This window comes from Sminthopsis crassicaudata, chromosome 1, assembly GCF_048593235.1.
Source record: "Sminthopsis crassicaudata isolate SCR6 chromosome 1, ASM4859323v1, whole genome shotgun sequence".
NCBI lineage: Eukaryota > Metazoa > Chordata > Mammalia > Dasyuromorphia > Dasyuridae > Sminthopsis > Sminthopsis crassicaudata.
In genome coordinates, this window is record NC_133617.1 from 579203282 (window position 1) to 579227719 (window position 24438).

The 24438-nt window shown below is 36.0% G+C and overlaps 1 protein-coding gene across 9 annotated transcripts in view; it reads left to right on the forward strand.

Annotated features, from left to right (window-relative positions):
- Positions 1-24438, forward strand: part of ARHGEF28 (Rho guanine nucleotide exchange factor 28) — a 355588-nt gene that overhangs the window by 306662 nt on the left and 24488 nt on the right. For 8 of the 9 annotated variants that reach the window (XM_074282269.1, XM_074282264.1, XM_074282268.1 and 5 more), the window contains 2 exons: positions 5730-6215; positions 7553-7853. The exons of the other annotated variant lie outside the window; for it this stretch is intronic. In XM_074282269.1, the coding sequence (XP_074138370.1) occupies positions 5730-6215; positions 7553-7853 (787 nt within the window). The remainder of the gene's footprint in view (positions 1-5729; positions 6216-7552; positions 7854-24438) is intronic. 9 annotated transcript variants of the gene reach the window in all.

Below are 24438 nucleotides of genomic sequence, written 5' to 3' on the forward strand. Positions count from 1 at the left end.
TTGTTCCTTTTGAACAACCCTTTTGCTCAAGGTTAAGAAAATTGACCAGTACTTCTTACAGCACTAACACTTTTAAAGCTCAAAAGCACTCCAGACCTTTATTCAACACCCTAGACACCCAATCATCTGGAGAACAATAGTAGAGAGGGCATCTTATAAGTATGGGGTTCTCTTAACCTAATGTCCCTCTGCCTTTCACTTCAGAAAAGTCAGACTCTTTCCTCCATCTGTTTCTTTCTGCCACATTGTTCCCCTTTCTCTGTCTCTCTGTCTCTTTCTCTTCTTCTCTCTGTCTCTCTCTATCTCTCTGTCTCTGTCTCATTCTCTTTCTGTCTATGCCACTCTGTGTCTGTCTCTCTCTCTCTTTCTCCTCTCTCTGTCTCTATCTGTCTGTCTGTCTCTCTCTCTGTCTCTCTCTTTCTCCTCTCTCTGTCTCTGTCTCTGTCTCTGTCTCTGTCTCTCTCTCTCTCTGTCTCTGTCTCTCTCTCTCTTTCTCCTCTCTCTGTCTCTGTCTCTCTCTCTGTCTCTCTCTCTCTCTCTCTTTCTCCTCTCTCTGTCTCTCTCTGTCTCTTTCTCTCTCTCTCTCTCTCTCTCTCTCTCTCTCTCTCTCTCTCTCTCTCTCTGTCTCTGTCTCTGTCTCTATCTCTCTCTCTTTCTCTTCTCTCTGTCTCTGTCTCTCTGTCTTTGTCTCTCTCTTTCTCCTGTCTCTGTCTCTCTCTTTCTCCTGTCTCTGTCTCTGTCTCTGTCTCTGTCTCTGTCTCTGTCTCTCTCTCTCTCTCTCTCTCTCTCTCTCTCTCTCTCTCTCTCTCTCTCTCTCTCTCTCTCACACACACACACACACACACACACACACACACACACACACACACACACACACACACACAATTGTCAGGTCTTCTTTGCTTGACCTCGATTGGGTTAAGCTGTCAGGTAAGCTCCCAGTCTCATAAACTTCAAACTTTGCATCTTAAAGGAGCCTCCCTACCTTTGTAATTCCTTCCTGTGTTCAAGATTTACCCTACATCAGGGTGAGGAAGAAGGAGAAGAATGCTTAGGATGCTATCTAGATCTGAACAGAAATGGGGGTAGTTGATAAAAGAAGTAGGTGAGTGAAAAATTCCCCCAATGTTAGCCATCCAAAACCAAGTACTTCATGCAACATCCAACTATCATGTTTTTAGCAAAAATAATTAATTAGAAAACTGTCATCTATAAGGTGTTCTAGTAGCTTAAAGATGCTCTAAAACTTTTGGGACATCTTATAGATGAAAGCTTTCTAATTAATTATTTTTGCTAATATGCTAGTTAGATCATGGATTGACTGGTTTAGGATATAGGAAAATGTTTTAAGCTATTAAAATTGTTTAAGCTTTAGTAGCTTAAAGCTCCATAAAGGTTTTGGGTGCACCCTGTATACTTTAAAAATATAGATATATATGATATTTTATTTTTCTTAAACTATTTTTTAAATTTTTGAGTTCTGTTTTCTATCTCTTTTTCCTTCTCCTTCCTTCTTCCTAGGATGGCAAGCTATCCTATGTAGTTTCACCCTGTGTTGTTCTTATATACCCAGATTTCTTATAAAAACAAACCTTCTTCCTCCTTGCCTCCCCATTCCTCTTCTATTTATGTTTTAATCCCCTGTAATTTGACTTCCAACACTGCCACACAGCTAAAAATGTTCTCTCAGATATTATCAAGTAACTCTTCACTGTAAAATCTGATAGGCTTTTCTCACTCCTCATCCTTGACCTCTCAGAAGCTCTTGATACTTTTGTCTACCCCCTCTTCGTCAATGTTCTTTTTTTACTTAGATTTCATGATTTTTCCATCAACTGTTTTTCTTCAGATTTGTCTGCTGAGTCTTTTTCCATTTTCTTTGATGAACATCCTCCCAAATTCTTGTCCTCTTGTAAGATTCCTTGTTTCTTATCTTTCTGCACCTGTTCTTTTGACAATCTTGTTCGCTCTCATAGATTTATCCCTATCATTTAAAAAAATAGTGTTTTATTTTCCCCAATTATATATAAAACAATTTAAAACATTAATTTTAAAACTTTGAATTCTAAATTCTTTCCCTTCCTCCTTCTTCAGCCCCTCATCAAGAAGGCAAGTTATATGTATTCATGCAAACCATATTTCCATATGTAAAAAAACCCCAAAAAAACAAAAAACAAAAAAACCCAAAAAACATAGACCAAAAAAAGCCCTCAAGAAAATGGAGAAAGTTTTTAAAAAGTATGCTTCCATCTGTATTCAGACCCTATAAGTTCTTTGTCCGGGGATAGCATTTTTCATTATAAGTCCTTCAGAGTTGTCTTGGTTCATTAAATTGCTGAGAATAGCTTAAATCATTCACAGCTAATCGTCTTTAAATATTACTGTTACTTTGTACATGTTACATTTCACTTTGTATTGGCTCATATAAGTTTTTTCAGATTTTTCTGAGAGCATCCTGTTCATCATTTCTTATAGCAAGTGGTATTCAATGATAATCACATAAAATAATTTGTTCAGCCATTCTCCAATTGGTGAGCATTCTCCAATTTCCAACCCTTTTATCAGCAAGCATCTTTTAAAAGATGACTTTCAGATCTATCTATCCAGCCCTTGTCTTTCTCCATGGTGCCAATTCTCCTGCACTAACTTTATGATATTCATCTCCATCAAGATGTGCTTTAGGCATCTAATGCATTAGTTTCCCCTCTGGAAAAACCATGTTTCCTTTCTACTCCACTTTAGAACAGTATTAGCCTTATAGTTACCCTGGCTTGTAACCTTGGAGTTATCCTTGACTTTTTCATTTTTACTCCACTGATTTTTTTTTTAATCTGTACAACATTTCTTCCAATCATCCTTTTCTCTCTGCTCACATGCTCCACGCCTGATTTAAATACTTATCTCTAGTTTCTTAGCCCAGAGGTTTTAAACACCAGATTACTGCCAAAAGCAAGTTAAAATTTAATTGGACAGTATTTAACAAATTGAATAAAATATGAACATAAATGATGCTAATTTGTGGTGTTCTAAACCTATACCCAATAGCAGAGATTCTTAGGAACAATATAGTGGTGAATTTGACACCACTAATCTCAAATATTGTTGTACCCTCCACACCAGGCTTCCCCACTTCCTTTATTTGTTCTCTCTAATTCATCCTTCACATATATATGAAAATATTTTTCTTTTCTTTTTTCTTTTTTTTCTTTTTATTTATTTTTAAATTTTATTTATAAAATTTTTTGACATTATATATGCATGAGTAATTTTTTTATAACATTATCCCTTGTATTCATTTTTTCAAATTATCCCCTCCCTCCCTCCACTCTCTCCCCCCGATGACAGGCAATCCCATACATTTTACATGTGTTACAGTATAACCTAGATACAATATATGTGTGTAAATACCATTTTCTTGTTGCATGTTAAGTATTGGATTCCGAAGGTATAGGTAACTTGGGTAGATAGACAGTAGCACTAACAATTTACATTCACTTCCCAGTGTTCCTTCTCTAGGTGTGGTTATTTCTGTCCATCATTGATCAACTGGAAGTGAGTTGGATCTTCTTTATGTTGAAGATGAAAATATTTTTCTTAAAGCATTTAAAGAACCTTTGCAAAACTTCAAGGATTGCCTAATGTCACTATGATAAAACACAAATTTGTCAACTTGGCTTTTAAAGACCTTCTCAACTAGCCTCAGTCCCCTTTTCCAACATTATTTCACATAACTCCCTTTTATTTTTTCCACATTCTGCCCAAATTGGCCAACTTGCTGTTCCCTGAACTCCATATTTAATCTCCTGACTCCATGCTTTTCCTGATAGGAAAATATTCCTCTTTCTGATTGCCTCTAAGAATCTCTAGTCTTTCTCAAGGCCAACTCGTGATGTTTGTGGAAATCTTTTCTGCTCCCTTTTTTCAGTGATTAATGCTCATTCTTTCCTTCCTCAAATTATCATGTTTATTGTATTGATGGAATTTTCAATAGAATTTAAGCTTATTGAAGGCAGAGATTATTTTGTTTTGTCTTTGTTGTTCTAAGACTTATACTATATTGTCTGCCACCTAGCAAGTATTTAATAAATACTTGGTGGTTTGGATTGAAAAATACTAGATGAGCACCAGGAATGAGTTTTTCTTTCTACCCTGTCTCTCACACTCTGCTTCTCACACATTGATTTCCTGGGGTCTCTTTCCACCCTTCTTTCTTCTTGGTGCAGGTGCAAACACTCCTAGTTATTGTATTATGAATATGAGACAACTGTTGAGTGCCATTAGTTTTAAACATGATTTAAAATTCTTTGTTTTTTCAAAATGAAAAAAAATTACCTACACATGAGATTCTCTCAGTCAAATCTCTATATTCCCAGCATCTGCTATGTGGACAGTTTAAAAAATGCTCTAAGAAATATGGAGAATAATGTGAATTTGGTCCCAAGAGAACAATAATGTCATATCAGATACAAATATATGTGTGGACCCAGCATGTATTCATTTTGGGTTTATCCTTACTCTAATCTTTCACACTTTTAAAATTAAAGGCTGCCATGAGCATTTACTGAGATTTTCTGGTTCTGTGAAATCCTTCAAAATCTAGGGAATTTTTTTTAGGGATGCTGTCAAACTTTTCAAAGTCAGATACTGTAACACAAAATTATTTTTAAATCTAGTTAGTAATATCCTGTGGATTTGTAATTTGTCTATTTCTCCTTAATCATCCCAGCCTCCTATGAGCAATTAAATAATGTCTACTCAAAGCCTTATGTATGGCCTTCCAGCTATGGTGCTGAGTAAGAGCAACAGCAACAGCCTTAGTAGCTAAGACCGTTAACATAACCATAGGAAGTAGTTCTAACTCCTAGTCTCAGAAGGGTCCTTGTAGTTTAGCAAGATATTATTTATCAGTGATTTCCAAAGGGCTTCCTTATTTTTTGTGTCCTTATGTAACCAGGATAGCTAAAGAAGGACTCCAGTTAGGGATTTGGAGGAGAGTACAACTCGATTTACCATTTAGCCGTGTAATTGCATGTACTCAGTTTCTACATGATATATTTATTTAAATATGGTCAAAGGAGCAATAGCAGAATACATTTCTGACATATGGGATGCTTTCCCACTAATGTTCCTCCATATAAATCCCCAACCAGATCTTTAGAAAAGAAATTGAAGAGTCAGCTTGAAATAATAAACTCTCTTGCTTCTTTGGGTTTAATAAATGCCTGTTGATTGATTGATTAATAAAGTAGAACTGAAAAGAATTTTAGAGATTGGCTAAACAGAAGTTTTTAACCTAGGCTTTATAGAACTTAATTAAAAATGTTTGGATGTGATTAGTTTTCTTTTTCATTCTTAGCATTTTATGCATTTAAAAACATTATTCTAAGAAGTGGTCCATAGACTTCACCATTCTGCCAAAAGAGTCTTCGAAAAACAGAAGGTTAAGAACCCTAGGTCTAGGAGGAAACTGAGCCTTACATAGATCAAGTGAACTCATTAAGAAAAAATCAAAACTAGTAGAAAATTAATGGTCCTGAATTCTATTTTTTTGTGTTTTTAAGCAACCTGAGAATAAGGTTTGTTTCATTTTTTGGTAGTTTGTATTCCGAGTGCCTGTCACATATTAGGTGCTTAATAAATTCTGATGGATTCAAAATGAGAGGGTGGTCTTCACCCAGAGCTTTAATGATATTGGACCCTTTTTGGTTTTTGCTTTTCCCCCGAATCAGGCTGCCCTGACCATACAAGACAGTCACATTGAGCTCCATAAGTTAATTCTCCAGGACCCTGAGAGAATGCCCCATGGTTTATCTCTCCGGGGTGGACTGCTCCAGGAGCAAGAAAAGTCCCGCCACTTGGAGAAACAGCGGGAAGAGCTGGCCAACATCCACAAGCTACAACATCAGTTCCAGCAGGAGCAGCAGCGCTGGTACCGCAAATGTGACCAGAGGCAGCGGGAACAGGAGGCAAAGGAAAAATGGCTGCTGGAGCGTGAGAAGGAATGTCAAAGTCAGGAGGAGATGCTCAGTCGGAGTCGGGGGGAGCTAGATCATCAGCTGCAGGAGTATCAGCAAAACCTGGAGCGGCTGAGAGAAGGTCAGAGGATGGTGGAGAGGGAAAGAGAGAAGGTCAGGATCCAGCAGAACCTCCTTTGTCACTGGAAACACGGTCGGCAGAGTAGTCTCCCTGCAGCCTTTTCTCCAGGAAGCAATGAGGTACAGCTTTGGGGGGCATGTGGCTACTGATGATGGGTAGTCAGAGAGGCTTCTTAATTTGAAGGCCCCATTCACAAAATATTATGGTGGTTCTGGGGCTATTTCTGAAGAATAACATTTTTAATTTTTAAGTAAGAGTTCAGATGCTATGTTTGAATTTATTTGTAGTTATCAGAAGTCTTAGGGACTCCCTAAAATTCTGTTACAGAAGAGATACTGATCTATATAAATAGAGGAAATTTCTACAATGGAAGTTCCCTATAACAATAAAGTCAAACAGATCTATACCAAAAATAAATATTCACAACGCTCTTGTTTAGAGATTAAATTAGATTTCATTATTTCTATTTAAAACTCTCCTTTTAAAAATGTGCTTAATCTTCTTTTTAATATCACTGTCATTTCTTAATGACTCTCCTCCTTTATAATAAATAAGTAAAATTAAGCAAAACAAATAAGCACATTGGCCATGTCTTAGAATGTATATCTCTTTCTGCTTCTACCACATCTCTGCTGAGATTATCTCTGAAATTATCATTGATCACTGTATTGATGAGATGTTTTAGTCTCTCTGTGTTGCTTCCTTCATATTGGTGATGTTAAATAGAGACAAGACTATTCTTCATTCATAAGGATCCCTTAGGGCTCATATTGATTGAACAAAACCAAATGTAACATTATATTTTATGGCATTTTTGTTAAATATTTCCCAGTCATATTTTATTCTGGTTCAGGTTGCATTCAGGATGTTCTGGCCCACTGGAGGCAGGTTTTATACCTCTGCTTTCCTTGATTATAAAGATGCTTCTCTCCATGTTAATTTGATATTTAAGTGCAAAAGAATTTGAGCTAATGACTATGAAGATTTGTTTAATTGATATGTAACTAACTAGTGGTGATAAGGAACTTTTCTATTGAATTTTCTTTTCCAAAGATGCATTGAAAATTAAATATATTTCTGCAATTTACTTTCTTATACCAAACCTCATTTTTGGCATGGTCCAGGATGCATTAAGTTGCAAAGTTTGATGTCCAGTTTTTCAGATGGTTTCTGTTGCATTTAATTTTCATTCCTAATTGAACCATAAAATATCTTCTTTATAAACTTATAATGTATAAGTGCTCTATTATAATCCTGGATAATTTTTTAAATTATTTAGAAAAAACGAATACTTCTTTTCAATGCCTTTGATCCAAATATAGTATAAATAGAATTTGAAGCACATTTCTAATCCTTATTTCAGAACACAACATGTTAAACTGTCTGTCTTATGAACAATGTTGAAAGTAAACTACTAGAAAAACTGTTATATTTTCCCTTGTAATTTCTTGCACAGGTAACAGGCCTTAATCGATCGGACAGCTTCTGCCATGAGAATTCATTCTTCATAAATGAAGCTTTAGTACACATGTCACTTAACACTGTCAACAAATCAAACTCATCTGGAGTACACCAAGATATCATATTCCCCTTAAATATCTCAAATTCTGATTTAACAAGGACTAGTGAGAACCAGACAGACCTCAAGATGGACCTTTCTTATCACTCCAATGTTACTCATGAACTATGGAGAGCTACTGATCCTGGTCATCAGGTACCTAATCTCCTCCGAGGCAACAAGGATTGTTGTAACAACGGTAATTAATTTTAAAAAATATATATCCTGTATAATTAAGACCAGCAATTAATTGTTTTTCTGAATGATTCACCTTAGAGTTGAGCAAAATTAGTTGCAGAATATGAATAGATAGAAATTACTAAGTATATGTAATATAGATTTGTTTAGGGGTGGGGGAGCATAAATAGATTGGAAGAAAGGAGATTGGTCAATTGGTCAATGACATAGAGGCCAGTGGAGACTGAGCTGGTATCTGTGACAGGATCTACTGGAGACATTCTTGGTGATGGCAGCAAGTCTAACTATGTGGACAGATTAGGATATCTATATATATGAAGGAGTGAGAAGCAAAACAATTGAGTTAACAAAATGAATGTAGTAACATAGATAGAGTTGGAAGCCTATAGTTAAATGAAATTTTCTACTAAGAGAAATTGTCCCGTTTCCATTCTAAGCAAGTTTGCTTACCAACTGTTAATAGAGTATTCCCTCCTCATCTCCTAGACCTAAAGCATGTTTTCTTGAACATTGGAAAAATCATTTGGCACAGAGACAAAAGACTTTGAATTAAGTCCCAATTCCAGTAATTACAAATCACTTGACCTTTCAGAATCCGTTCCCTCATTCATAAAATGAAGATAATATTTTGACTCCCTACTTCACAAGATTGCTGTGACAAGAATACTTTACAAACTATAAAGCCTTTATAAATATGAACTACTATTACTAACTAGGAGTAATTATTTCTCAGAAGAGTTGGGGGACAGAGGTTGCACTTGGATAAAAGGTGGTTGTAGGTCCAATCCGAGGCATTTTCCTACTGTACAGTGAAATTGTTTCTACTGCTAGTAAACATCAGAAATGAAACTGCTAATATTTTTTAAAAAGTGTTGTCTTCATAATTACCTTATAATAGCATAATTTGTTAATCTCATTAAAGCATTTGTTAAATAAAAATGAAAAGGCAGCTATATTACCATGCATCTAAATGAATCAGATATATAGCTTTTATAAAATGAATTCTATGGGATACAGAAGAGAGAATGAGAAGAACTTGAAGATCTTTTAGCAGAAAACAGATGGCATGATACAGAATTAGCAAACGGCTGGCCACATAGAAGTGAAATAAAACACCCGCCACAAAATGCTCTAGAAACATAAGACACACACTTGTGTACTAATATTTCAGAGCAGCACACCCATTTTCTCCTGTGTATTTTGTTGCTTTTGCAATCTGTAGTTGACTACCAAGCCATGCCCTAGGCACAATTTCATAGCTATTTTAGCCCATCACCTCATTTTTGCAAACATCTATTTCCAAGAAAAATTAGCCAAGTATCCTGAAAATACAATTAGAAATTCTCATTTTTTGGAAGGGAAGGAAAGTGATTTTATGAATGTGATTTATGTATTCAACATACAGGACAAATTTTGTGACATTTTTGCCTTAGTTTTCCATGGAGGTCAGAGAGAGAACTCTGTGAATACCATAAATGCTAAATGAATGTTTATTGAATGTAAAAATTTAGTTTGTACTTTTTCTAGAACTTGTCCCATTCCCATGGACAATGGGTTTAAGAGAAGATTTTGTTGAGTGACTGGTTGTTGTCCTTTGTAATCAGAGGACTAAATTGACATCACTGTTAGGTTCAATGTATAATATATCCAACTGTGGCTGATCAGACCAGTATGAACTTGGAAGACTCTAGAAGAAGTTGGACATAAAAAGTCTATAGGAACATTTGGAGTAGAAAGAAAGTATGGGAGAGAAGAAATATTAGGTCAGGGTTAGTATGGATTTGTTGTAATGATATGAGACAGACTTTTTTTTTTATCATGTTTTATCATGTTATCATGTGGTTACACTCACTTAATTCATAAGACTCAGTTTGAGTTAAACCATACTCAATATTTATTTAAACAAATGTTTCTCTCTCTTTTTCTTTCACCCCCCCATCTCCATATTTTTTTGCCAGCTTTTTCATTGCTGTGTTTAGATTTAATTCCTTTGTCAAAGCATATTTCAGAGTGGAAAGCTTTTAAAATATTTTGGCATTGTACTTGCTAGCAAGATAGGAAATGAACTATGAAAAAAAATAGGGTGATTATATACAAAGCCCATCTTCCTATGAAAGCAGAAGACAGTTTGTAGGCAGAGGAAGTACTAAAAAATACTCTTATGTTTGATGGATTTTGTTTCTAGTGTATACTCCACTGAAAAGATTTGGAGCACAAGCCCAATGACAGACTGGACAACATTAAAACAGACTTGCTAAGATCTGAAATTAGGGGATCCTAGATCTCCATCCTGGTTCCAGTAATTTGTAGCTGTGTGACCTAGAGCAATCACTTAATCTCTCTAGGACTCAGTTTTCTCATCTGCAAAATGAAGGGTTTAAAACAGGGCCTCTAAAAGTTCTAAATCCAGTTCTAACTCCATGATTTATGTATGACCCTCTGTGCTGCATTGAGTATGACTCATGATACTTGCAGAGGAAAAAAGGGGTTGCTAAGAGATTATGGGCAACTACATGATATAGTGGATAGAGTGCTGGTCCTGGAGTCAAGAAGACTCATCTTCTTGAGTTCATACCTGGCCCAGATACTGGCCCAGATGTGTGACTTTGGGCATTCATTTTACCTTGTTTACCTCAGAAGGAAATGGCAAACCCCATCAGTATCTCTGCCAAAAAAAACCCCAAAGCTATGAAGAGTTGTACAAGACTGAAATAGCTCAGTAACAACACAAGGAATGATATAAAAATGAACATTAAAGGAGCGAAATCTCTGGAGAGAGAACAGAATGAGAACAGGTCATCCAGGCCATTAGGAGAGACTCTTCCTCAAAGACTGATACAAAGCAGCACAAAACGAACTGCTAATGCTTTTGTATTTCCTAGGATTTCACAGAGAAGAGAGACAGGATGAAAGCCAAGTTGCAGAAGAAAAGATTCAGAAAGAGAAGGCAATTTAGTCTTCCTTTCTTTTCTTTAGTTCCTTGAAACAGAGAGGAGAGTGACCTTTAGTGAGTAGAATGACTCTGAATTTTCTATAACCTTTTTCATTTAATTTTCACTTATTGTGATTCTTGGAATTTAATTAAATCTGCATTTAATCTTGATCCATTTAATTAGGAGAGTTTTATCCAATGTTGTAAATACAAGTTTGTTAATTCATAAGTTCAACAAAATCTGGCTTGTAGGCTATTTGAGAGGAGAGAAAATCTTTTTGGTTTTCTGTTTATATACCTAAACCCCAGGAAGCATAGTGTAAATCACATTTTGTTCAGTTATTTTAGTCTTGTGTGACTCTTTGTAACTCCATTTGAGGTTTTCTTGGTAGAGATACTGAAATTTGCCATTTCCTTCTCTAGCTCATTTTTCAGATGAGGAAATGTAGGCAAACAGGATTAAGTGACTTGTTTAGGGTCACCCACCTAGTAAGTATCCAGATGTGAACTTAAGAAGAAGTCTTCTTTGATTCCAGGCCTCCAATTTTTTTTTTTTACTGTCACATAGATGGCACTTAATCAAATGCTTCTTGATTAATTAGCAATGCTTTGTTAGTTGCTCTAGCAATCATTGGTGGTGACTTGCTCAGATAAATGGAACTGCAAATTTCATACAATTTCTGAAACATTAAAGGCCATCAGAAGGGAAATAATTCCCAGATGTTGTAAATTTGGCCCAGATTTAGAATTTAGTTCGTTTGTCCAATCCAGTTCCCCTAGGAGTTATAATATGTTAATGAATTCTGTGCTGATCCTAGAGAGTCCCTTTAAAGTTGTCAGGCCCTTCATTTACTTTAGTTATTAATAGAGTGTGTGAGTGTTCTATCTTTTGGGTTTGGTTTTAGAAATTGGAGCAAAGTTAATGTTCCAGCTTTTTGTGATCTTTGGGTGAACACTAGCAATATACAACTTGTATTCCCTCACTTAAGGGGGAGTTGGGTAGTTCAAAGGATAGAGTGCTGAGTTGGGAATCAGGAAAACTCATCTTCATGAGTTCAAATCCAACCTCAGCTATTTACTGAGAAAACCAAGAAAATCCTAAATGGGATCACAAAGAGTCAGACATGTCTGAAAAATGATTGAACAACAATAACAAAGCTTTTAGAAATAAAGAAATGAAAATGTCTCTGTGTTTTGCTATTGTCAGACCATAGTTAAAGTATTGTGATCCATCCTGGCTGTTGCTATGGTTTAGGGAGGACATAAGGACAAAGGAAACCATTCAGAATAGTACAACAAGGAAAAATATGAGTCTTGAGTTTATACCATATGAGGATTGGTTGAAGATATTGAAAGTGGATATTAGAGAAAAAATAACTAAGTAGATAAAGTGGCATTTGTCATTATTGTTGAGTCATTTCAGTCATGTGTGAATCTTTGTGACTTTTCTTGGCAAAGATACTGGAGTGGTTTACCATTTCCTTTTCCAACTCATTTTACAGAGGAGGAAATTGAGACAAACAGGGTTAAGGGACTTGCCCAGGGTCACACAGCTATTAAGTGTCTGAGACCAGATTTTAACTTGGAAAGATGAGTCTTCTTCACTTTGGGTGCAGTTGTGATGATCTAGCTGCTCTCATGGAGGCACTGTTCAAATATTTAAAGGGTTGATATGTAGAAGACTTGTGTCATTTGGTCCCAGAGACCCCTCAGAATCAGAAGTTATAGATAAAAGTTGTAAAGAGACAGATTTATATTTAATAACAAGACAAACTTTCAGTTAGAGCTGCCTAGAAATGGAATAGGATACCTTAAGAACAGAGATCTTCAAGCAGAAATAAATAACCTCCTATTGATATTATTATGGGGATTCCTTTCAGGTATGAATTGGACCTGATGACCTCTGAGGTCCCAAGAGTCATAAAAATTGCATGATTCTATGGACATTTGAATTCCCAAATAAAAACACCATAGTCTTTAACTTTGTAAGTCTTTGCTATAGTCTTTACATAGTCTTAACTTTGTATAGTCAATGTAGTCAATTCTGTAGGTACTTAAGATAGCATAATTCAATAATAACTTATTTGTGTCCCTTATTTGGGAAGTAGTTTCAGTAAAGATTTTAAGATTTTTCCATAAAAGAGAAACTGACAGTTATAGTAGTAGTAGATGGAAACTTTTAGTTGGAAAGTTGTGTTTAAAAGGACCGTGGGGAGAAAATTGGAACATTTTCTCTTTCCATGAGAGGCTAGAAACTCAGTTGAAGGTGCTGAAATTAAGTTGGCCAACTATTGTTGCTACTTCCTATATTTGATTTGGGGAGTAGATTTGAACTTAAAAGAAATAAACATTAACAATGGCCCGTTGATTGTATTTAATATTATATGATATAAATATTATACTATTGTATATTATACTATATATATATATATTATGCTATACATATTATATTATACTGTACAAATGATTATATTAAATATTTTGCTATTGCAAAATTAAAAGTGCTCCAAAACTTTGTAGATTTAGAAGCTGCAGTTCTACTTTTTTATTAATTTTATAATTATAACATTTATAACATTTTTTGACAGTACATATGCATAGGTAATTTTTTACAATATTATCCCTTGTACTCCCTTCGTTCCGAATTTTCCCCTCCTTCCCTCCACCCCCTCCCCTAGATGGCAGGCATTCCCATACATATTAAATATCTTATAGTATATCCTAGGTACTATATATATATATATATGTGCAGAATCGAATTTAATTTCTAAATTTAAGCTACAATTGAGGATATACTGATATTTCTATCCCTATATAAGTCAGGGATTAGATCCATTTTTCAGTAACATAGAGAGTTCCTGACTGTGGAAATTCCCTTTACACCTGCAATTTTTAATTTTAGAGATTCATCTAGAGTCCTGAGAAGTTAAATGATTTGAGTAGAACTTGGACTTGGACCCCGATGCTCCGGGCTTTGAGCTTTGTTCTCTACTTGTTTTTCAGTCAGTTAAGTTGTGTCTGATCCTTCATGATCACATTTGTTTACCTTTTTTTTTTTTCTTCAGTTCACTTTACAGAAGAGTAAACTGAGGCAAAGAGGATTAAGTGGCTTGTCCAGGGTCACACAGCAAACAAGTGTCTAAAGTTAGATTTGAACTCAGGTCCTCCTACCTCCAGGCATGGAGCTCTATCTACTGAACCACCTAGCTACCCAGCTTCTACTGCTTACCATTTAGAATCTCTATTCCTTTTTTTTATTTTATTTATTTATAATTTTTTACAGTATATATGCATGAGTAATTTTTAAAAAAACATTATCCCTTGTATTCATTTTTCCAAATTATCCCCTCCCTCCCCCCACTCCCTCCCCCCGATGGCAGGTAATCCCATACATTTTACATATGTTACAATATAACCCAGATACAATATATGTGTGTAAATCCAATTTTCTTGTTGCCCTTTAAGTATTAGATTCCGAAGGTATAAGTAACTTGGGTAGATAGACAGTAGTGCTAACAATTTACATTCACTTCCCAGTGTTCCTTCTCTGCGTGTAGTTGTTTCTGTCCATCATTGATCAACTGGAAGTGAGTTGGATTTTCTTTATGTTGAAGATATCCACTTCCATCAGAATACCTCTTCATACAACATTGAAGTGTACAGCGTAGAATCTCTGTTCCTTTAGAATTCTGTCTGAAGGCTGTATAAATCCTAAAAAATCATTTTCGTAATCAACTGCAGGTGATGATGAGCTGAAAACTAGGTACAACAACCTCCCACTGCTTGAGTCCTAAAAGTTGATCTTTTTGTATGGCTGTGAATGATGTTAAAAATATCCAAATGGTTCTCTCTCTCCCCTCTATTTTAGATGATCAACCTAGGAATGGTTTAATTTCGGCAAAAAAAAAAAATTAGATACTATCACAGTATTATTTGGGAAATAAATTTTTACCTAGATATAGCTAATAAACATTCAGGAATGGAATCCATTTCAAAGAAAATGGAAATTAGGAAGTCTCGTTCTTTTCTTCAGGAATTAGACTGTGGTTTTGATTGATAGTTTGAGAAGAATAAGAACTTATTTTAGTTAATCTACATTTATGATGGCAAAATTTTAAAAAACCTAAACAAAAACAACTTAGGATCAATGAGCTGGTTTTTAATTTTTCTTAAAGACAAGCATAAAGTCTTGACTTTAGCTTTCTGCATGTTCTCTCCCAGTAAAGAGCAGCATGACATTTGTCTTGAGAGTCTGAGTGAGCCAAGAGTGGCTGATTGCCAGCTGCCTGATTATCTAGCTCCAGAGTGCATGAAGGGCTGCAGAAGCTTACTGGGCTGGGAGCCACTCTGTCTTATTGAGTTCAGCCCAGTGCATGGAGGTTGGGGGCTTAGGGTGGATGTGCAGGAAGCAAATCCAGCATGGGGCCATATTCAGAAGTGAAATAGAATTTAATGAGCCTGTTCATCCTCCCCTTGGAATCCAATCTGGATTCAGATGAGCCACGAAGGTGGGAGCCTGTTCCAGGATCAAAGGGTCCCATGAGAATTTAGTTGCCATTGCATCATCCCCAATCCACACAACTAAAATAACAGCTCTAGAACATTGTTTTTGGAAATAATTGCATTTGGATTTGAAGGGATATAATTTAGGTGGAGATGATTGAGAGAGACAAACCACTGTAAATCTATAAAATACTCTGTGAACATGATCTGGTATTCTTGTTATTGTTATCTTTATTTGATAGGTAGGGTAATTTTAGATTAGTATGATAGAACACTCTCAATTACAACTTTTTTGATCAAAATAACCTTGAAATTCTACTTTAATCTTGGGAATTATTTTCACAATATTTAAAATGGGACTGGCTGACTGGGTAGAGTTGGGTCTTCTCTGGTAGGTTTGTATTATTTGGACTTGATCAGAACCAGATTAGATTATGAGAGAAGAGGGATAAATGAATAGCTGTTTGTCTTGCTCCTTTATATTCTGAACCTTTTAAGAATAGGCAATGATTCATAATAATAATTATAACTGTACTGAATTTGGAAACCCAAACTTTGAATCCAACCATAGACACTTAACTAGCTGTTTGTCTCTTTGGGTCAGTTATATAAATTCTGTCAGCCTCAGTTTATCTGTAAAATTAGGCACTTAACTAAAAAAGTTATGGTGAAGTCTGAATGAGGTAGCCTATATGATGAGTGATATATAAATGCCATCTATTATCGTCAGCTAGGTGCCATCGTGAATAGAATTCTGGGTTTGGAGGTAGGAAGACCTGGGTCCAAATGTGGCTTTCAACACTAACTATGTGACTCTGGGCAAATCACTTAATCCTGTGCCTCAATTTCCTCATCTATGAGATGAGCTGGAGAAGGAAATGGCAAACCACTCCAGTATCTTTGCCAAGAAAACCCTAAGTAGGTGCATAAAGAGTCAAATTAAAGTGAAATAGCAATAGTAATATCACTATCATTGTGGCTTAACATTTAAAATAGTTTAAAATTTGTATTTATTTTTATTTAAATATATTTTAAATATTTTAAAATTTATCAAGTGATAATAGCTCTGATCTCATTTGAACCTCATCCATGACTAAAAATTTTATTATTTCCATAAGAAAACTGAAGCTTTAAGATGTTATGACCTGCTCATGATCATTAGACTGTAAACTGCAATTTGAAACCAGCCAGATGGAAGGAGTTAGAGGACCTGGCATCAAATGCTGCCAGTGTTGGCTTACTACCTGTATGAAATAAGGAAAGTCAGTTAACCTTGGCCCTCAGTATCTTCATCCCATAAATGGAGGTGGCGAGACTCAATGGTCCCCAGTTCCTTTTTTTGTTGTAGATTTGAGATTCTGCGATCCCCCAAATCCAGCAACATAGGGTTCTAAAGAAAGCTATTGAACAATTTGCAGACTTGGAGGCTGGAGATACTTAGGCAAGTTATTATCATTATTATGTGGAAATAGTTATATAGAAGAGAAAAGGTTAAACTTGTCCAGTCATTTATGTCCAATTCTTCATGACCCCTTTTGGAACTTTCTTGGCAAAGATATTAAGTGGTTTGTCACTTCTTTGTCCAACTCATTTTACAGATGAGGAAACTGAGGCTAACTGGGTCAAGTGACTTGTTCAGGGTCACACAGCTAGTAAGTGTCTAAGGCTAAATTTGAACTCAGGAAGATGAGTCTTCCTGACTCCAGGCTCTATTTGCTGTGATACCCAGCTGCCCCGAGGTTAGACTAGAAATCTCAGAGGAATGGCTAACTATACACGTGGCCTTAGGCAAGTTCTAAATAGCCTGTCTCTGTATTATGTCCCTAAGCTGAACAACATTGATGACATTGTCTGCTTCCCATGGCTTATTATGAAGACATTTTGAATACATAGAAAAGATTTTAATCTAAGTTATTACTATTAATAAGCATAATTATAATTATTGCCCTGCCTCTGAAGATAAAACATTTATCAGCCCTCTCCTCATCCTTGGGGATTAAATAGGTTACAGAAGTAATTCATTTTACAACAATAGAGGAAGACTAAGGAAAGAAAGACTCAAGAACAGAAAAATAGACATTGGTCAGAAGAGCTGTGGGAGAGGGGGAGTGTCTCTATTCTTTAGAGCCTTAAGGGCCACCATCAGTTTTTCTGGAAGACATAATTATGAAGCACTCAGACAAAAGAATGTATTTGGATCAGCATGGTTTCCTTGGTATTATTTCCAAGATTATTTCTAGTCATTTCAGGATAAAGCCATCCATTGGACCTGCCACTGTGTGCCGTGTCTTCTCTAGTGTTTTTAAGATCCCCAATGCTACAGAGTAGTAGTCACAAACTTGGGAAGAGCCATGGACTCTGACACGATTATGTCTATAATGAAAAATGATAGTATGACCATATATGACCAAGATAAGAATTCCATAGGAGAAGTATATCAATGTTGAACTTCTAAGAACCCTAAAGATCCCTTTGCATTGTACATATCGTGGTTTAGTACAGAAGCTTCTTCAGGAGTGATGGGCTTGACGTGGGCAGGACAGATGGAGATAAGAAAAGATTGGTACAAGAATTCTCATTCAAGCCCGCTTAGTTCTAAGCCCTGGTGCCAGGAAAACTCCTTGTATACAGATACTAAGCCAACCTTTCTACTTCATGCTTTGATGTTTCAATGGATATGTATTTCGAAGTCCAGAATCCCAACTAGCCATGATTTACTCTTTCTTTGCAATTCTGCCCATGTCTTCCTAGAAATGTTACACAAGAGGTTTATCTAAGATACTGAAAACTTTCCTTTGGGCTCTTGTGACCTTGCTTGGCTAAGCATGAAACACATGGTGATCTCTTGAATACATCTTCCCCCATTTCCACCCTTATACACATATTCTTGCTATTCTATTGGTCTTCCTTCTTTTCAAACCATGTTATTTTCTTAAAAATATTTTTTCACAATTCTGTCTTGCAATTCTTTGTGAATAATATGCTGCAGTTTACTCTGTGCCTACCATGCTATTCATTGCCCTTTCGTTCACCTGAAACGTCAATCATTTGGAAATTGTGTCAGTTCATGTTTCAGTAATTTAACATCATCAGAAGAATATTGATGCTGAAAAGGTGGGACTTCATTTAGAGGTCATTAAAAGTATTCCACTTCACACATATTTGTTAATACCTTAAGACTCTTGCAGGTCTTCACTCTTCCTGCTCTATTGGACTTTATTGATGTTTTGGTTTTTCTCTTTTTATATATCTTTCTTAATGATCACAGATTAACCTTAATTTTGATTTAAATTCCTTGCATTTCAAAATACTTATTATCTAAAAACTTTATATGGGGTAGGTAGATATATAACTGAACCATAATATATAACCACATATATCACATCAAAAGGGGTTAAATAATTTTAAGGTATAATATCACTAAGTTGAGGTACCTGGATCAGTCTTGCCCACTACAAAAATTCTCTTGCAAAGAGGAATGCAATACTGTTTTGGCCATGTAGAACACTTTCCTTTTGGCAAATGCTAGATGAAGGCTGGCTGACAGATCCTTACTCTCCAACTCTACTTTTTTTAGTCTTGACCATGAAGACTACTGTCCTTTACCTATAAAGAAAGATCACCTAAAACTTTGCAAAACGGTGCCAGCCCTTCATGCCTTACTCATTAAATGTTGATTATTATTAATGTTGGATTTTCTCATTCACACTAGTGTGTATCACATAAATCACCCACTGGTCCATAGGCCTACAAAATATAATGGAAAGAACAGTGTTTTTGCAAGTCAGGACAACAGGGTTCTAATCTTAATTTGAATTAAGTATATAGTTTTATTGAAGTTAATTAATATGTTTGACCTTCTGTTTTCTATTTCTATAAAATGAAGGCTTAGACTAAATGAAATCTAAAGGTCCTTCCAGTCTTAATATTTTATGATGCTAAATAAAACAATGTCAGGGCCTAAGAGTATATGTCTCTTCTTTTTTTAGTTCCGTACTTTAAAAGTACATTTGTTTAGTATTACTAAAAATATGTAGTGGTGAAGAAAGTCCAAGGATGTTTGCACTAGGTGAAGAGAGCATTTTGGACCCAAAGTGAGTGAAAAGAATGAAATCAGGAAGTGGAATCTTTTGTGCCTTTTTTATATTCTGATAACATGGCATGTCGACAGAAGCATGGACATCTGATAGAAATCAAATTTAAGGCTCAAGAATAAAAAATCCCACTCAAAGGCATATAGAAGAAGGCATATTTGAGATATGCAGATGGAGAAAACCTAGACATACTAGTACAGAATGGCAGGAGAGAGAATATGATCAGTAGGTACAGGGTTTTCCTTAGCTGATTCTCACTCTGCCCATAAACACCAATAAGAATCAGCTGCAGACAGAACCTGAGACTGGTGATCAATTCTAGCTACTAGTCTTGCCAGACACTCAGCTCCACTCAGCTTCAGTGGAGCTGAGTTTAATTGAACAAAACACTCCTCTGTGGCACCATGGCTATTCTGGCAGGACCATGTGGTTGCTCTCTGGCAGGCTTCCAGTTCAAGCCTGAGGCCCAGGGAATAATCCCTTATCTTTCAGTTTTCTGGGAGATTGGAGATTCCTTGGGAAACTTCTTGTTCTTGTCCACTATGGGATCTTAGAGTTAGAGCAGTAAGTGTCCTTGGAAGTTATCTAGTTTAACTTGAAAAGGGTGAGTGAGGAGAAGGGGACATAGGAGAGATGTTGTAGACATTCGGTTGAGTATTTAGGGTAATTGCAAGATGATATTGAGGTTTTAAGGCTGTGTGGTCACCCAAGAACCTTTCTAAGTACCACCAGGAGATTGGCCACCAGGTAATCCATAACTAATCAGTCAATCAATAAACATTTATTAAGCACCTACTACGTGCCAGAAACTAGGCACATTAAGGATACAAAAAAGAGGCATGAGACAGTCTCTCCTGTCAGGGGGCTTATAATCTAATTGGGGAGATGGCATACAAACAAATACATACAAACAAATACATTCCTAAAATGCTCTGTCTCTTCACCTCTGTTCTTTTAGCTGCCTTGTCTCTCTTCAAGACCCATTTCTTCACATCCCATTTCTCTTTTTTTTTTTTTTTTTTTTTTTTTTTTTTTTTTTACATCTAGTGCCCCCTGCTGATGAGATTTTCCCTCTCAGATTACTTTTCCATCTACTCTGTATTTTCTCCCTTGGATGCTGATTAATGGCTTATTAGTGAGGAATGGATGTATTGTAATCAGGAATCTTCTTCCTATTTAGTTGTCACAAAATGTATTTATCTACATACAATTATATATTATTATACATTAGTCAACAGACATGTTATCATAGTCTTACATATATAATAATATATGGTACAATAGACATATATCATTCTAATCAGTTCTACTCTGACAGTATTCCTAAAAATCACCCTTTTATGTAAAACTATGCACTAAAAACCATGGGGCTTATGGGAAAGTTGAGGTTAAGAGCATGACACTAAAAACTTTGTCATGGATACATTAAAAAAGATAGAAACCTAATAAATATAATAATGCATATTAAATGGTTAAGAAATGGAAAATATCCCAACAAATAGCAGTAGCTTCCGTGGACTTGGTCTGCTACTCAGTCTACACCCCTATTCCTGAGATGGCAAAGTCAATAGCTGTGGGCAAGACAAGTGCTGCTACTCTGGGAAATGAGGGCCCGGGACTAAGACTATAGAAGATGGGTAGAATAGGGATTTAGAGAGCAGCACATGAGTGTGGACTAGCCTTCATCCTTGCACAGCTCTTTCTTCACCAGATGATATATAGAATAAAGATGGCATTTTCCCTTGAAAAAAAAAACCTGAAGTTTATTTATGGAAATGTGTATGGGAAGGGAAGCAGCTTGTGATTTATGGTAAAATGGTGGTGTTCTACATTCTTGCAACTTCCCCAGATACTGAAATGGCTCACAAGCAAATTTGGTACACAAATATAAGTTATATTCAAATTGTTCCTAATATATCAATCCCATTGGAACAGATTTGCATTTTTAAATCAAGTATCATAGCAGAACTAACTGTATTAATTTAGTAATCAATCAACAAAGATCTACTTCTGTCATTTTCTGTTGTGTCTTCTTTATGACCCCATTTAAAGTTTTCTTGACAAAAATTCTGGAATGGTTTGTCATTTCCTTCTCCAGCTCATTTGACAGATCAAAAATCTGAGGCAAACAGGGTTAAATGTCTTGTTCAGAATCACTACTATCCGTGGCCAGATCTGAATTCAGGAGGATGATTCTTTCTGACTCCAAGCTCAACATTCTTATCCTCTGTGGCACCTACCTGACCAAATACATATTAAGCATCTACTATGTGCTGAGTTATATGAAGTCGATTTATTAGACTTTGAGGGCAATTCTTTATTACTCTAGGGAACTCTAATTTTGTAGATTAATTCTTCATTCAAAACTTTGTGCTTCTTCATCATCATTATATTTCTAATAATTCCTTACATTTTTTCTAGGCTTTCTAGTTTTTAAAGCACTTTCACATATAATTGCCTCAAGTGAACCTCTAAAAGTCCTTTGAAGTAGGCAGGACAGGATTCTTGTTCTGATTTTCCAAATGGGGAAACTGAGTCTTATAATAATGACTTATTCAGGGTTACACAATTGAAAAGTGGTCATGACTGGACTACTACAACCTAAATCTTCTTACTCCTGGTCCAGTTCTTTTCTCAATATTATGGCACTGATCTGGTATGTTATGAATAGCAAAGGAAAATGATGTTGTTATAATTTTTCCCCTGAAATACTTGAGTTTCTTCCAAGCAGGTAAGAATGTTCTGTAATTATATTTAGTGTCAAATTTAATAGCTGTATTAAAAACAATAAGCTTATCTGTGCACTCGGATTTTCCTCCATAAGGAAGCTTAAAAGTCAGCAAATTAAGTATGGTAGACCAGCTAGACACCTATGTAATTCCTTCTTAAACCCTTAGTCTGAGGCTGAATCTTTTTAAACTGTCTATGGTATCACCCTGCGGCAAAGCAATTAGTAGTTATTTCCTTAGAACTGCTCTCAAAGTGTGAATAATTTTCTTGGCACAATCTTCTCTTCAACACCGAAATATGATATGAAATAATGCATTGTTTATTCCAACAATCTTAAAATTAAGTTTACCAGCACCACAAGAATTATCTGCTTCCTATCTTTTCCACTGGGTTAATTGTCAAAAAAGTTCTCCAGCATCATCTTTAGATTGATTTGGAAGCCCAGCTGGTTGTGTGGGAGTAGACACTATCTTGCTTTTCTGCAGCTGACCTTGGACAAGACAATAAATATTTCCGTTCTTTACTTTTCCATCTGTGGAGAAGTTAACTCGACATAATAAATCACTTTTAAAGTTTCCTTGGATAAAAGGGCAGGATATTCATCTAGTACCATGGTGCAAACTTCAATTTAATCTAAAACCTTATTGTTCAGTTGGGTGGGTTAGCAAAAAGCAAATGTGAAAGCTTCCAAAGATGCCAGTAGTGCTGGGAAGGCCTAGAATTGCTCCCTTAATTATATCATAGTATTTTTGTTTTATGCACCAAGTCTGGGTAAAATCTTTGGAACATTCTTTTCCCTAATGATTTCATCTGTACTAACGGCTTTTTTTTTTTTTTTCAAATCCCCTTATATCATAAGACTTTTTTCTTTCCAAAGCACATTGAGCAAGATCCGGCATAACATGCTAGGTGTTTGGGCTAAAAACAACTTCCTTGGATGTTCTACCAAAAACATAGCCAGTGGTGATCCCCTAGTGATTTGAGACTGTTTTGAGGAAAGATGCTGTAAAACCCTGGAAGACACATTTACAAGCATGATCTTAGCAGGGTTTTAATTTTACTTAATGACCTGTTTCCTTAGTGATCTTGGCACCCGCATCCCCTGCGGTGATTTGCAATCAATTCATCATCTCAAAGGTTGTAATCTTACAAAGAGAGCAATGCAGTCTAGCAATCTGGATCTGCAAGGAACAAAAGGCAGACTCCACATTGACACTGATGACTTTTTGGTTTCCTAAGTGCCCTCAGAAGCCTTAGCAGGTCTCCAGGACATTAGGTATTCACAGTTTGCTGGTTCCCCATTTCTCTGATACAACTGAGTAACAACATGAATTTCTCCATGGGGGAATTCCAATCTTACGATGCAGACAGTGAGAAATAATGGGGGGAGAAGGGGTTTACAGTGTGTTCGTGGGGAGGAGGAGAGGAAAAGGGAAATTCTTCACCCATCTTGATTGTTAATAGCAAACTAGTTGTTTCACCCTCTCCCAGCCCCCAAGAACCCAAAGGTTCGTATTCAGCTGCACTAGGAAACATTTGTAGGATTCTTTTTAGGACTGATTCACAGGGGAAGCTTGTTTTGCTGTGGGAATAACAGCACCATTTGTTAGAAGCAGATGGCGGATGGTAGAAGAACTGGAGTGAGACACTAAAGGGAAAAGTGTCACCACGTAACTCTGCTCTGGTTGATACTTCTGGAATTTTCATATTCAGACTAAGATTGGCAACTATTCCTATCATTTTTGAATGGCCTCCCTACAAAGTTATTTGGCTTTGCTGTCTTTTTAGTACAGTAAAAGTGGCTATTACAAGACCTGAAAGTGTATGTATATCAATAGTGTACCTTGTTCTAGTTTTCATATGACCTTGTTTCCTGATCTTTTTTTATGGAGCATTTAAATGCTTGGATGCTTGATGTAGAGAGACAGCCACATAAATGGAAAAAGGTTTTGGTTTTTTTCATTTCCTTGGAAACAGCAGGTTTTGAAAGTGGTCAGCTTTTGATTAGAGAGTTACATCTTTGACATTTGACACTGATTGCTATTGAGAAGTCACATGATTTTTTGACTCAATGTTCATTTTTCAAGATGCTAACAGTGAATTACATCCTGTGGGAGAGATTGTCATATGACTTCAGATGCACAATTTCCATATTTCCTTTAACATGAATTCATAAGATTTTGCATATACAAACTTCTTTTTATATGTACATGGTGTACATAAAAAAGCACAACAATATGTTTGCCAAAATGTGATGGTCTGTTTGTGGTAGTATGGTAATTGTCAGGATTCAAACATGGGTTCTGCATGAGACTGTGCAGTTGTAC